General features: G+C 54.9%; 2 protein-coding genes across 2 annotated transcripts; both read left to right on the top strand.

Annotated features, from left to right (window-relative positions):
- Window positions 1-2,721: 2,721 nt before the first annotated feature.
- Window positions 2,722-4,708, top strand: TGME49_274170 (protein kinase (incomplete catalytic triad)). Its single transcript, XM_002365977.1, has 2 exons — window positions 2,722-2,923; window positions 3,451-4,708. The coding sequence occupies exons 1-2, from the start codon at window positions 2,861-2,863 to the stop codon at window positions 4,426-4,428; spliced, it is 1,041 nt and encodes a 346-aa protein (XP_002366018.1). The 5' UTR covers window positions 2,722-2,860; the 3' UTR covers window positions 4,429-4,708.
- Window positions 4,709-8,181: 3,473 nt separating this feature from the next.
- TGME49_274180 (hypothetical protein) lies at window positions 8,182-12,282 on the top strand (the record flags this gene model as incomplete). The annotated part of the gene is made up of 1 exon (XM_002365978.1): window positions 8,182-12,282. The coding sequence occupies one exon, from the start codon at window positions 8,182-8,184 to the stop codon at window positions 12,280-12,282; it is 4,101 nt and encodes a 1,366-aa protein (XP_002366019.1).
- Between the last annotated feature and the right edge of the window lie 275 nt (window positions 12,283-12,557).

Raw genomic sequence — 12,557 nt, 5'->3', positions numbered from 1 at the left:
GCACAGGGAGGGCCCTCAGAGGCAAGGCAATCAGGTGAGGATTTATGTTTTACAGTAAAGATGTGTCAAAAGATACTCTGAATATGTTCCATGTGAATACACGTTCTTCCTCTTATTCAACAATCCAATCGAGTGCGGTAGGCATTTATCATCCGTCGTCAACCTATACGGAGGAAGGAAAGCTTTTTAACACGGCATCGACACCTGCAGGATCCCTAGAACTATAGATGTGACGTTTTATGTTCGTAGTGCCGGCAGAAAAGATTCTCCCTCTTGTTGCGGGTCGAACCAGTTCCTCACTTGCCTCTCCACTCTTAAGAAAAAGGGAATGCTGCATTGAAAAAGAACCGATCAAAGAGGCGGACAAGGCGAAAAGGGGGTGACGGTGCGATCACGAAAGGAGGGAAAGCTTCCAGCAGATGTGCCCGGTCCTTGCCCGCGGAACACAGTGCTGCTCTAAGTTTATTTTCTACTTTTCGAGTTGCTTGAATCTCAGGTTAGGTGCATACTCGTAGGAAGGCCAGTAACACTCGTTCGATCGATTCACTCTGTGAGATGCCTGTTGAGGAAATCCGTTGTGATGGTATGGTGGGACCGGAGCGGGTGGGAGTTGACGTTTTACAGAAAGACGACCAGAAGCCGTCCGATGCAGAAAAGTGTGACAGAGGCAAAGAAAATCGTGAGAGGAAGATTCTTGAAGTCGACAGCGCTGACAAAACGGTTCGCCCCTGCTTTTCTCCTTTGCCCCGTCTTATCTTGTGAACATGTGGTTCTCTCGCCCCACCGTCATATCCTTTCCATGTTAAAGATAGCGACTTCCTTCTTTCAGGCGCGACCAGCCTTTCTCTGAGGACATTTGCGAGATTTTCTGTGGCCAGTGCCACAAGAGAATGTATTGGTGATTTTCGTTGTTTTGCCATCAGTGAGCTAGCATCTCACATGCTGCAGGAATAAACAGAAGGATCAGAAACGGAGAGGGCGAACGTTCACTTGCTTCTCCTTCACACACTGTCACTTGTTCTTCCTCGACAGTTGTTGTTCCTCTACATTTCTGGATTTGTGTGCCGAACACTCTGCATCGTATTCAAGGACTCCTCATCCGTGGGACTCTGTCTCTGGGATAGCGATGTATCAGCATTTGCAGGGGCAGAAGCGAAGGGGGGACACCGGACAAGCGCCGCTGATCTCGCAGCGAATTCCGCACTCTTTCGCGAGTCACGTTCCCGTCCGCCAAGCACTTCTTGTCCACACCTGCCAGTCCTGCGGTGGAATCTGTCATTCATCAGTGGTGTATAATTCCTTCGTCTGAAAGTAAGGAAACAAGGCATCAAAGACTTTTTATCAAAAAGATTGTACAGAGCAGGATCACGTGCCGATTTGCCTGCGACGATCGGTGTCCTTTCTCCGCCGTTGCCGATTGCCTACGTGCAGGCAGACGGCAATTCTGTGCAGTCGTTCTCAAGAAAAGCTTCTCTATTGGGGCAGAGATGCTGCCATGACTCCCCTGCCCCTGGGAGAAGCAAATCGACGCCTGTGTCTCTTTGTCGAATCGAACGGGCCGTCTCTGTGGACCCGACATCTTTCCGTTAGACTCAGGAGAAAGACATATCATGAGAAAGTGAGGAAAAATTCCACGGAGTCAGTGTGTATCCCCTCTTTCAGTGTTGTGCTTTTCCTCATCATCCCAAATTGCACACGATGGAACTAAAGAAGGGTCAACAGCTGTCTGTTTAGTGCGGCAGATTTCTTCCAAAACGGGTAAGGAGGCGAACTCGAGAAGAGATTCAGGTAACAAAATCGGGGATCCTCGCCGTACATGAGAAGGATTTTTTTGTGCCACATGGTCTGTCTATAGAACTACTGCAGAGGGTTTTTCGAAACGGCTGAGATATGGAAAACCTGTTTCCTGTGCTGCTCCCAAATCAGTGTTGCTGGACCTTCTGAGTTCTTGTCTAATTTACGTTTCACTAAAACATACATGTACTTGGGTACAGGAGTTCCACCCACACTCGGTTTCCTTTCTGCTGACACTACCACGCTATTGCCCGGCGAAACATTAACTTCTTTAACTAGCCTCGGGCCATAAAAGTAGAACCGCAAGGTTGAGCCTAAACTACTGAGTGCAGCAATGCGCTACAACGCGAGTCTAAGCCTAATAATCACTGGAACTCCCTCCCGGTGGATCTATTAGGATTTCATCCGATTTAAGTGAAAACACACAGTTCTACCTTTTACGGATCGTAACAAACCTCGAGGCAGAGAACTCGACATTCCGTTCTCACATCCCGTGGTAAGCATTAAGCGTATAGCGGAAGGAGCATGCATATGTTGCGCAGGAACCCTAAACGCCCGAAGAGTATAAACAGCCCGTTGCCAGGAAATAGACACTGGGGACAAGGCAGACCCCCGTCACGGCAACAAGGACTTTTCCAGATGGGCTCCCTAGGGTAAACATTGCTGGATTACAGTACCGCGAAGCATTCAGACCATTCCACTCCGCTTGTGTTCTAGGCATCATCTATATGGATTACTGTCATCAAAACTCGTATTAACACGGAGACAAAGCGACCACTCTGGTGCGAGTATCATCAGCACCGTCAAGGGAACCCAGCCCGTCGCGCTGCAAAGGGCATGCAAACTCCGAATGATTGATCGCCTGCGTCGATGCCGCGCGGGTTGACTCAAGGGTACCGTGTCATCTGTCGCCGGCGCGTGCATTTCGAGACTGTATTCAAAATCCTCTTTTGTCGCCAGCATCCGCAAATCCGGCAAATCCTCGCAGGAAAGAAACACCTTCCACTGTCTGACCCCTCGGTCGCCTCAAGTCCCCGGAGTGTCGCCTCGGGCTGGTACGAGCACCATGAGGTTCCCGGTGGCTTCGCTCTTTGCGGCAGGTTGGCTCGGCCTAGCCGTTTCTGCTGAAGTAAGAAAGTCATTGTGTTTACGGAAACCATGGAAATACGCTGCCGCGGTGCTCTCTGTCATTTCCTTTCTTTTTTGAAGCATGCGTGCTCGACTTCGAGGGCGCGAGAGACCCAGACCCGCCGGGGGACAGAGGGGCTCCGGCCGCCTCCCGATCCAGGAGACGAGACATGGATACGAGCGATTCAGATGCATACTCTGCGAATGGCTTGCCTGTTGTTTTGAAGGGAAGTTTAACCAGTCTGTAGACAAAAGAAACAACGGGTTTCATGCCCAGTTGCGCGGGCTACCGGTCACGCTGCGCTTGGATGCAGCCGTCCAGCTCAGGCTGCACCGCACGCCTGCGGCGACGGGGGGTTAGAAACAGCTATCAAAACAATCGGAACCTACAGACAAGCAGAGCACTTCATTGTGTCATGAGATCTGCTGTTGCCGACACAGTGTCTTAGAGCACACTGGTGGATCATGCCTTTTCTAGGAAGGAAGGTCTGTGCAGTTGTCTCGTGGTCAGTATGTGTGTGTCCTCAGGAACCCACGTGGGAGAGTCTTGAAGAGCGAGGCCGTGAACTCGTCAAGCAACATGTATCCGCAGTTTCGGGATATACGCACCTTTTTGAGCGCGAGCTGCACATGGTGAATGCTGCGACTGCGGTCCTCCCTTTGGGCAGCGTTCTTGAGGTATGGGGGGGCAAGCGTCTGGTTCGCGGCAGAAACGTTGCTGTGACCGAAGGCGCGGTCCTGTTTGACGTGACGGACAACGAATCAAAACACGAGTACACAGCCAAGCTTTTTTCAGTGGCGAACAAAAGCGTGGTCAAAGCCTTGTCAGCTGTGTGGAAGTCCTTCAAGGAGAAAAACGTCGAGAACGTGCTGGTCGAGCGCTTCGGGTCGGACGAAAATGTGCTGAAAAGCGGCTTTCTCGTGCCGGTAGGCGGAGGCAGCATAGTGAACGTTCCCCCCGTTCTTCAGCCGGCAGGGAAGTGGTCGGATACTTCTTTCCTTGGTGCGCTGATTTTGTACCCCCGGGTGGCACAAACTCTGGACGCCCTACTCTGGTCTGGCGCTACGTTGGAAAAGGCTGCGAAATTCTTCCTCATTCGCCGACTCATCAGAAGTGTCGGAGACTTGCATCGCAGCGAGCTTTGCCACGGCAATCTCCACCCAACGAACATTGTGATTTTAGCCGAGTCGGGGGACATTGCGCTCACTTCTTTCGGTGACAGCTGCTTCCAGTCTTTGTTTGTGCTTTCCGACGCCATGGGCGTGGGCGGTGCCAAGCAAGACACAGTGCGCCTTGGCAATATTGCTCACGCGATCTACACTGGGAAATACCCTTCTGACGACCTGGACAAATGCAACGACAACCCCGATTTCCCTAAGGCTGATGACACGGATGTGAACGACGTGGTCATTCGCGCTGCCATCATGCGGCTGCTCTGCTGTGGCGAGTGCCCTATGCAAAAGCCTGCCGACATGGTGGTCGCGAGTCCGCTTTTCTCCTCGTAAAATGCACCGAATCCTAGGCTTGCCTAAAGGGGCGCGCCGGTGTTTTGGGGGATTTGCGGTATGAGGCAAAACAAGGCACCCTAAATGCTTCCGGAGGAGAAGACAAAAATGCTTTTCTCTGACCCGCTTGAGCTTCCTGGTGAGCACGGTGGAGTTGTCGTGTGCCAAGTCAATAATAATGCGGAGTGGGTTCAACCCTTCGCTGTGTACAGTTGAATTGCTGCCGATAAATGCACGTGGTAATGAGGTTGAGCTGCACGCGAGCGTCTGCTCAGCCTCCCGTTTTAAGTTTAGAATTGAGCTTGCTCGTATCTTTTTTTATGGGAACCGACAGATCACACCAGATATAATACCGACTGCTTCGCTGGTGGACTCGGAAACTTAACGGAACTTGCAACCGTTTGTGGGCCGTAGTCGTCCCGCACCGACTGAAAAAGAGTTTCAAGGCCGGGACTCTGAGTTGCATCATACACGTTTTAGGGGCCGTTGGGACTTGGTAAGAAATTCTACATCGCCCACCGGTTCTTTTCGAAGTTTCTTTCTCTGAGAACACCACTGACACTTGCCAGCTAGACAGAGCTAGACAAGAACCCAGATTCCACAGCACATAGCAGAACACCCTAAACCCCTCCCCGAATGACGATGAACTCCTACAATTGTGCCAGACATGTGGACCGACGATAGTGGCGGTCAAAACAGAAAACTACATCGTTTGTCCCTTCTACTGAACGACCTGCGTGTCCCCAGCACTGCCACGATCATGCGAAACACCAAAATGCTGTAGATGAATGCGAACGCTGGAGTGTGCCTCCTGTGACACGGCAAAACATACAAACGCGTTCTTCCCGGAATGGACAACGGACGTCACTTTAGAATATGCCGAGTGGAGGCGGAAGGGCAGCGGCATTGTTCCTAAACGCAATGTAGGAGCCCTGTGTCCCCCCTGACTTTCGGAAAACGCTGAATGAGTGACAGGACACCTTTTCGGTAACTTTTATTTAAACATACGTAGTGGTTCGATGGACTAGCGATGAAACCGTGGCTCATATCGAGGAGTTCCACTCAAGTCTGTTTCTGACGTCCCCCCCAAGGGTGTGTGCATCATTTGTACAGGGACAAACCTCTCTGTAATGTGGTTGTTAGATTACTTGGTCCAGCTATCAGTAGGGTTCAGCAGCCGGCGTCACGCATTCAGCAGATAGGCACGCTGCGTTATAACGCTTGAAAAAGAAGGAAATCCTTGTCGGGCCGTTCTCGTGGTGTGAAAGGGAGCACCAGTCTTCACAGGTTGTTCTTTCAAGCAGTGCTGACGAAAACTAGAGGTGTTGTCAGCCTTCTCCTTTGATCTGAAATTTCCCATTCTCGGAAAAAAGAGCGCCGTAAAGGTCGTTAGAATGAGCACTGTACTGTATTAACTGGTCCTTTTGATCTGACCATCATTCTCTCTTTCAACACCTGTGTGACTTTCCTACAACAACGACCAGAGACATACAATTTTCTGGTCCAGTTGACAGAGTAGTTGAGTGTGGAATTATTGGGGTTGTTGTGGACGGTGTTTTTTGTCGTCCGCGTTGCCGGCTTCTGTGGAATCCACTCTCCGCAAGTTGAGACTCTCCTCGAGACTAGAAAAGTGCCGGGTCGTCTACGAACACTTTTGCGGTAACGTGGTGAGCTGAGCCGCTACCAAGTGTGGACGGCACTTTCCGATGGTGGAGAAAAGATTTGTGTGATTTTCTCTTGGCTGTGTCTCGACAGAAAACACAGTTGTGCGTCCTCTCTCGAGTCTGTCACTGATTTTTTCCCCTTTTCAACTGGCTTTGGCGAGGAGTAATCGCCTTTTGTTTCTGCATGCGCTCTCGTATCCTGAAAAACTTCCTGTTAGGTAGCATGAAAAGACACCCCCTCTTGTCTGGTTGCTCGGATTTCGTTCTTTCCCTCGTGAAACTGACACACGGAGCAAAGCTCGCCAACACTCCTTCCGCTTTGTCCGACTGTTTCCTTACACCTTCAGTTTTTACCTGTCTTCTTTGTCTTACTCATTTCGGTCAATCTTGCTGGCCTCGGAGCCGACAGGATTTCGACTTCTGCGCACTTTCCACCTTAGACCTGCACTGCATCTTTTCCCCGTGAGAAGACTCCCAGCCAGTGTTTTTACAGATTTGTTTTCCGGTGACGTCCCAAGTCGGGACGGGGAAGACTGTCTTCGTCGGGTTCTCAGACGGGTCGCTGCTTCTTTCCCGAAAAATCGGTCTCTTTCTTGAGGAAACTTCGCGCGCGAACTCCTTTCTTTCTGCCTCAAGCACTGTCATCCACCCTTTGTTCTCAAAGTGGATCATTCTTCTGGTGAATTCGTTTTTCTACTAAAAGTCGATCGCATCTCTTGTGAATTAGTCCTTTTCTTCCTCAAAGTCCACCATTCCTCACGTGGATTCTCTCTTTTCGTTGTCAACGTTTCCCATTTTGCGTTGGATTCTTCCGTTCCTTTGACAAGGCGATTCGTTTCTCTTGTGAGTTCCTCCCCATTCCTTCGTCGCAGTGCCTGCTGTTCCCTGAAGAAGAAATCCGCGGGTGTCGTGACTGGCGCCGTCTTTTCTTCAGACCCGCGCGGCCGTTTGCGTTTCTTGCGCTTTTTTCGGTACACGTGTCTGTGTGAGAGAAGACAACTGCATGGAGCCGGCAGCCTTAAGAACTGTGTTGTCAACATTGCATTACTGAACTTCTGTCCAGTCACGAATCTCTTAGGTTGTGGAGAGTGGAAGGAAGCTGCGTACGTGCTCAGAAAAGCTTGAGGAAACCGAGGTACAGAGAAAGGTCCAAACTGTCCAGTACGTCCAGCTGTGCATCACGGTGGTCCTCAGTTGTTATGCATGGTGCAAACGAAACGTTTCTTTCCTTTTATCTCACTTTCCCTCTTTGAGGTCGCGCAAACGCCGCAAGGGAGTGACACACTCGCGACCCCCACAGGCGCAGGAGAAGGAAACTGACCACGAGAGTGAGAGGAGAACTGCAAGAGAGAGAGGATGCGCGACAAGGTAAAGAAAGCACCCAGCGAGTTGTGTGGAGCAAGTCGGGGAAGGACGGCTGTACAGGAGGAGGCGATTCGAAGGAAAACAAAGAAGTGGACCTGAGAGCGAGAAACCACTACGGGGGAGGAATTTCATTTGGAGCAAGTGTTGAGAGGACGCCCTCAAAGGAGAACAGACCGGTGTCCCTCTTCGTCTCTTTCTTGTGCTGTTCGTGCTTTCCGCCTCTCTCCCTCTTTCTTAACAGTGTCTGTCTGTTTTCTCGCCGTCCAGTGAGCGAAGGCGCCCTGTTTCCATTTTCTTGCTTCGACCCACTTAGAGCCCCCTAGCTGTGGAGTGGCGGCTTGTCTCTTCCGATCGATGTGACATTCCTTCTGTCGACTTCTCTCTCGCCGGCCGACTCTCCTCTGCCCCAGGGAGAGACGAAGCGGGAGAGGAGGGCGAGACCACCCCGTGCTCCAGAAACCTCTTGGCTGATGAGGGTGAGGGAGACAGGAGCTCCGACAAAAATCGAAAAATACACAAAGCGAGATCCGGGAAACAACTGCAATCCCCTGTTCTTCGTCGCCCTCCCTTTCTTCTTCCTCTTCTTCCTCCTCTTCTTCCTTTTCTTCTTCCTCGTTTTCTTCCTCATTTTCTTCCTCTTCTTCCTCTCCTTCATCTTCTTCGTCTTCTGCCTCTTCTTCCTCTTCTTCTTTCCCTTCTGTTTCATAACTTGGCGGCGGTCGCCATGCAGGAAGCCCCCACCGCAGAAGAGCCTCGAGTTGAGGAAGGCTCTGGGAGCGGGGGGGTCGACAGGCGCACGGTCGCCGTTTCTCAGCCTGTTTCAACGGCTGGGTTTCACTCTGCTCAGTTTCGTCAGACGGAGCCTCAGACTGCGACTCCCCATGCGCTCTGTCCGTCCTCTTGTCTCTCTTCTCTGCGTGCACCCTCGCACTCTCCCGCTCCGCATGGCGCGCCTCGCGGGTCACCAGACCCCCCGCGTCTCCTCTCGCCAGTTGGCACCGCCTGGGCGCCTGCAGGAGCCCCCGGAGATCGTTCGAGCTTCTTCCCGCTCCCAGGAAAGCATGCGGGGCCGACGTCGTCCACACCTGGCTTTGCTTCTCCCTTCCCCTCTCCCGCCGGCGCTTCGTCCTCGCCTCCTTCTCCCTCGCCGTCCACCGCCTCCTCGGCGAGCAACGGCCTCACGATCTTACCTCTATGGCGAAAGGCGCCCCAGATGCGAGAAACGGCCTCCGGAAACCGGTCCTTTCTTTCAGACGGATGCGGACAAGACCCGCATGGACCGTCTGGGCTCCAAAAACCAGACGCAGTGACCCATCCTGGCGCCACATATCCGTCTCCTTCTGTTCGGCCTACATGCCCTCTTGACTCCTCCATCTCGTCTTCCTCGCCTCATCGTCTTTCTTCTCTCTCTTCTCCTCTCCCCTCTTCGTCTTCTCCTCTCCCCTCTTCCACTGAATCTCCCCCTCCTTCTTCGGTGCCTACAGTTCCTGCGTGTTTCTCGCCGTCCGGTGTCACTTCTGTCCCGACTGCGACCTCCTCCTTCGTTTCGTTTTCCGCGCATGCACAGACGTCTCCGCTTCGCTCCCGCGAGCCAGAGCCTTTGCGAGGGGCTGCCTCGGCGATTGCTGCGACCGCGGACAGGCCTCCGTCGGCTCCTTCAGGAACTGGCGGCGAGTCTCCAGAGACGCGCACAAACATGGCAACTCCCGCTGTTGCCGCTGGTTTTCCTGCTTCGTTGGCTTCGCCTGCTGGCGGGCCTGCGGGTGCATGCGGCTCCTCTGTGCAAGCCGAGGAGCGCTCTGGACCAGATCGCTCTCCGAGAGTTCCGGAGACTTGTCCGAATCCCGCCAAAACGCCAGCAGGCTCTACACCTCGCGACGGCGCCGCTGCGCCCACAGAAAACGAAACCGTGAACAGCGACCTTCCGAAGCCAGTCGGGGGCGCCGCCTCTGGGCCTCCTGTCTCCACTCATGATGGGACACCATCGCCGCTCCGAGACGAGGGCGAGGAGGCGCGGAACAAGGACGCTTCCCAGGCTCCAGCTCCCGCTTCTTCGAGTTCTCGTCCCCTAACTGGAGAACCATGTGGAACGTCCGTGGCAGCTAGCGGCGCATGCAGATCGCCTGCAGGCAGACAGAGGGAGGGACTTCCCGGAGACTGCGCCGACTCTCCCAGCGTGTTCCGGGCGCCTTTAAAGGCAAGTCCCGCGCTCTCTCGGGGTTCTCCTGGGGCGAGGCGGCCGCAGCCTGGAGGGGATGTGGGGAAGCGACCATCGTTTTCCTCGCCTTCTTCTTCTGGGAGTTCGCATGCGCTTTCTCGTTCCCCTTCGGCCTCGTCGTTTGTTGTCGGTGGAGAGGACGGGGCGACGGTGCTTCTGGATCAGCAGGAGCGCGTTTCGGCGCTTCTCCGGAGACGCCACGAGACCTCGGCTGCCTGTCTCCGTCTCCTCAGAGACGAAGTGGAGAGCGAAACAAGGCGACTGCGTCAACTCGAGACCCGCGTCCGGTGGCGCATGCAACGGCTCGTGGAAAGGCCACAGAGGCCAGGAGCAGCCGCTGGGCAGAACGCCGCCCCTGTCTCCTTACGTTTGCAAGAGGGGGGTGGTGAGAAGGGCAACACCCCAGACGGCGCCTCTTCTTCGTCTCGCGTTCTGCATGCAGAGAAGGAGAGCGGGTGCCGGGCCGTCGTCGACGACGCTTCCGCCCTCGCGGTTCATGGTTCTTCCGGTGGCGAGAGGCCAGCGGGGGGACCGGCTGCGAACGAACGGGACAAGGCAGGAGGAGGAGCTGTGTTCAAGACGAAGAGAGAGTCTAAGAGAGACGAAGAAGAAGCGGAGCGGGGGACCGCGGGCTGCAACGAGCTGAGGAAGGCAGCAGAGAGCGCCGAGAAGACGGGAGAAGAGGATGGAGAGGATGTCGAAGAAGAGGAGCTTCTTGCCCTCTCTTTTCACGCATTTTTAGAGACGCGGACTCGCCAGACGAGCGTGCTTCGCGCCGCAGGCGAAGGACGGTGGCACATGGTTCCTGTGAAGAGGGAGAAACGAGGAGGCAGAGAAACCGGCTTCGGAGAGACGCAGAAGAAACGCGTCCGAGGACTCTGCACTGCGCTCGCAGATGCAGAGACGGCGACGGTCTCCGCAGACTGCTGGCCCGAGACTGAGGGAAGGGTGGGAAGTCCCCAGAGGCAGGGAGAAACGAAAATCCCAGTTTGCGAGCGAGGAGGCCAGCGCGTTGATTGCCTGAAAGAGACAGGAGAGACTCCTGGAAGAGCCATCAGACGAGACACGAAGGCGACTGACGCGGTGCCGGAGGGACAAGGGGACAGATCTGAGAGCAGCAGATCTGGCGAGAGAGAAGATGATGTGAACAGCAATGGACGCGCAGCGGGTGCGGCTCCCTACGTTCCCGACTGTTCTCTTGAAAACCTTGACGAAGTTCAGCTGCAGCTCCTGTGGCTGAACGGGGGAAGACAGGACACGGGGAACGCCGCGAGAAAAGGCGCGAGCAAACAGACGCATGCACCGGTCTCCGCGCCGAGTCTGCACAAACAGGGAAACCCCGATGCATGCGACAGCTCGAAACTCTGTCCTCTTCCAAGTGAAAAAAGTCCAAGTTCACCATCCGGTTCGTCCCCAGATGCGCCTGCCTCCTATCTCGATCGCCTCGGAGTTGCTGTCGCCACTGCTGTGTGGCAAGACTTCCCTTGGAACTTCACCTTTCCTTCTTTCTCTTCTTCTGCTTCTTTCTCACCGTCGTCTTGCTGCTCGACGTCTTCTCTTTCCTGTACTTCTTCCTGTTCCGCCTCTTCTGCGTCCTCTTCGACTTCTTCATATTCTTCTTCTTCACCTTCATCGTCTGCATCTTTGGCTTCTCCGTTGCAAGGTCTGAGACGCGACCCGAGAAGAGTTCCACCTTCTTCTGGGGGGCGGTTGTTCCGGTGGGAGCGCTACGTGGAGAGTGGCTGTGGGGACTCCGAGGACGAGGAGAGCGTGAAGGTCCTTCAAGCGTTGCTGAAGGACCAAGAAAGCCATTCTTCTCGCGCGGCAGCAGCCCAGGAGACTCGCGCGCGCCAGTACAGACACGCGCTGAGGGAGTACCACGCACAGTGCTACAAAATGCGTCTGCAGCAGCTTGTGGAAACGAAACCTGTCGAGGCCGCAGCTCTTTCCCCGTCATGGATGCTGGGGGCCTCCGCCTCGCCCTCGCCTGTCGCCGCCGGAGTTCGTCCTTCTCCTTTCCCCGCTTCGCCTCTGGACAGCCGTCTCTCTCTGCCGGCCTTCAACTCGGCACAGATGTCGGCCTGCGGCGCCCAGAGGCCGTCCCCAGCTCCACAGGGCCGCGCTGGCGAAGAAGAGATTCTGCATGCGCGCCTGCCGATGCAAACGCTGCAGACTGCGGTGGGGGCTTCGCTGCCGGGCGCCCCCTTTTTCCCTCAAGGGTCGCCGAGCCTCGTGCTCGGGCCTGTGGGCGTTCATAGCGCTGGGGACCTGCGTGCGCCGTTTTCCTCACCGTTTCTCTCCCCTTTCGCAGCCTCGTCGAGCGTCTGCTTGCACCCTGGAGCAGATCCCGAGGGGTCCCTGTCTCCAGGCAGGCAGAAGCGCAGGCGGGAGGTGAGCGGCGGCGATCCGTCGCTGGTCCAGGGCGCAGGAGTCGAGGTCGAGCAAGGTGCGTGGCAGGAGACAGGCGAAGGCCTCACGGGACAGACAGGAGAGAAGCAGAAAGCGAGCAAGTCTGCGGCGCGACAGACACCGCAGCCGCGTCGGAAACAGAAGATTCAGAAAGTGGATCTGAAACGCAGACAGGTGAAAGAAGAGAGCGGCCAATGAGTGTCAGGTCAGACACCGTTGGCAGAGAGTCGAGGCGCTGTCCCCGCTTCGCCTTGAAGTCGTCGTCTGTGAACTGCTCTCAAATCTTTGTGGCTTCGGGACCTCAAACGCCATGCCTCTGTGCGACTTAATCCCTGAGGCGCTTCATTGGACTCCCTCGCCTCCTCACGCAGTCATCACCGCTTCGCCTGTGTTCCGCAGGCATCGACGTCGGAATCTGTCTCTCCTACAGGTTCTCGTCGAGGGACAGAACGCAGCGGTGGGGGTGGACTCGC

This window comes from Toxoplasma gondii, chromosome VIII (assembly GCF_000006565.2).
Source record: "Toxoplasma gondii ME49 chromosome VIII, whole genome shotgun sequence".
NCBI lineage: Eukaryota > Apicomplexa > Conoidasida > Eucoccidiorida > Sarcocystidae > Toxoplasma > Toxoplasma gondii.
The sequence above is the reverse complement of the archived record's forward strand: the minus strand, read 5'-3'. Positions and strand labels throughout refer to the sequence as shown.

What these genes read in the sequence shown, in the direction of transcription:
- TGME49_274170 (XM_002365977.1), top strand. Translation starts at nt 2,861, where the DNA reads ATGAGGTTCCCGGTGGCTTCGCTCTTTGCGGCAGGTTGGCTCGGCCTA. An exon ending in GCCTAGCCGTTTCTGCTGAA is followed by an intron (nt 2,924 to 3,450) that starts GTAAGAAAGTCA and finishes GTGTGTCCTCAG; the next exon opens with GAACCCACGTGGGAGAGTCT.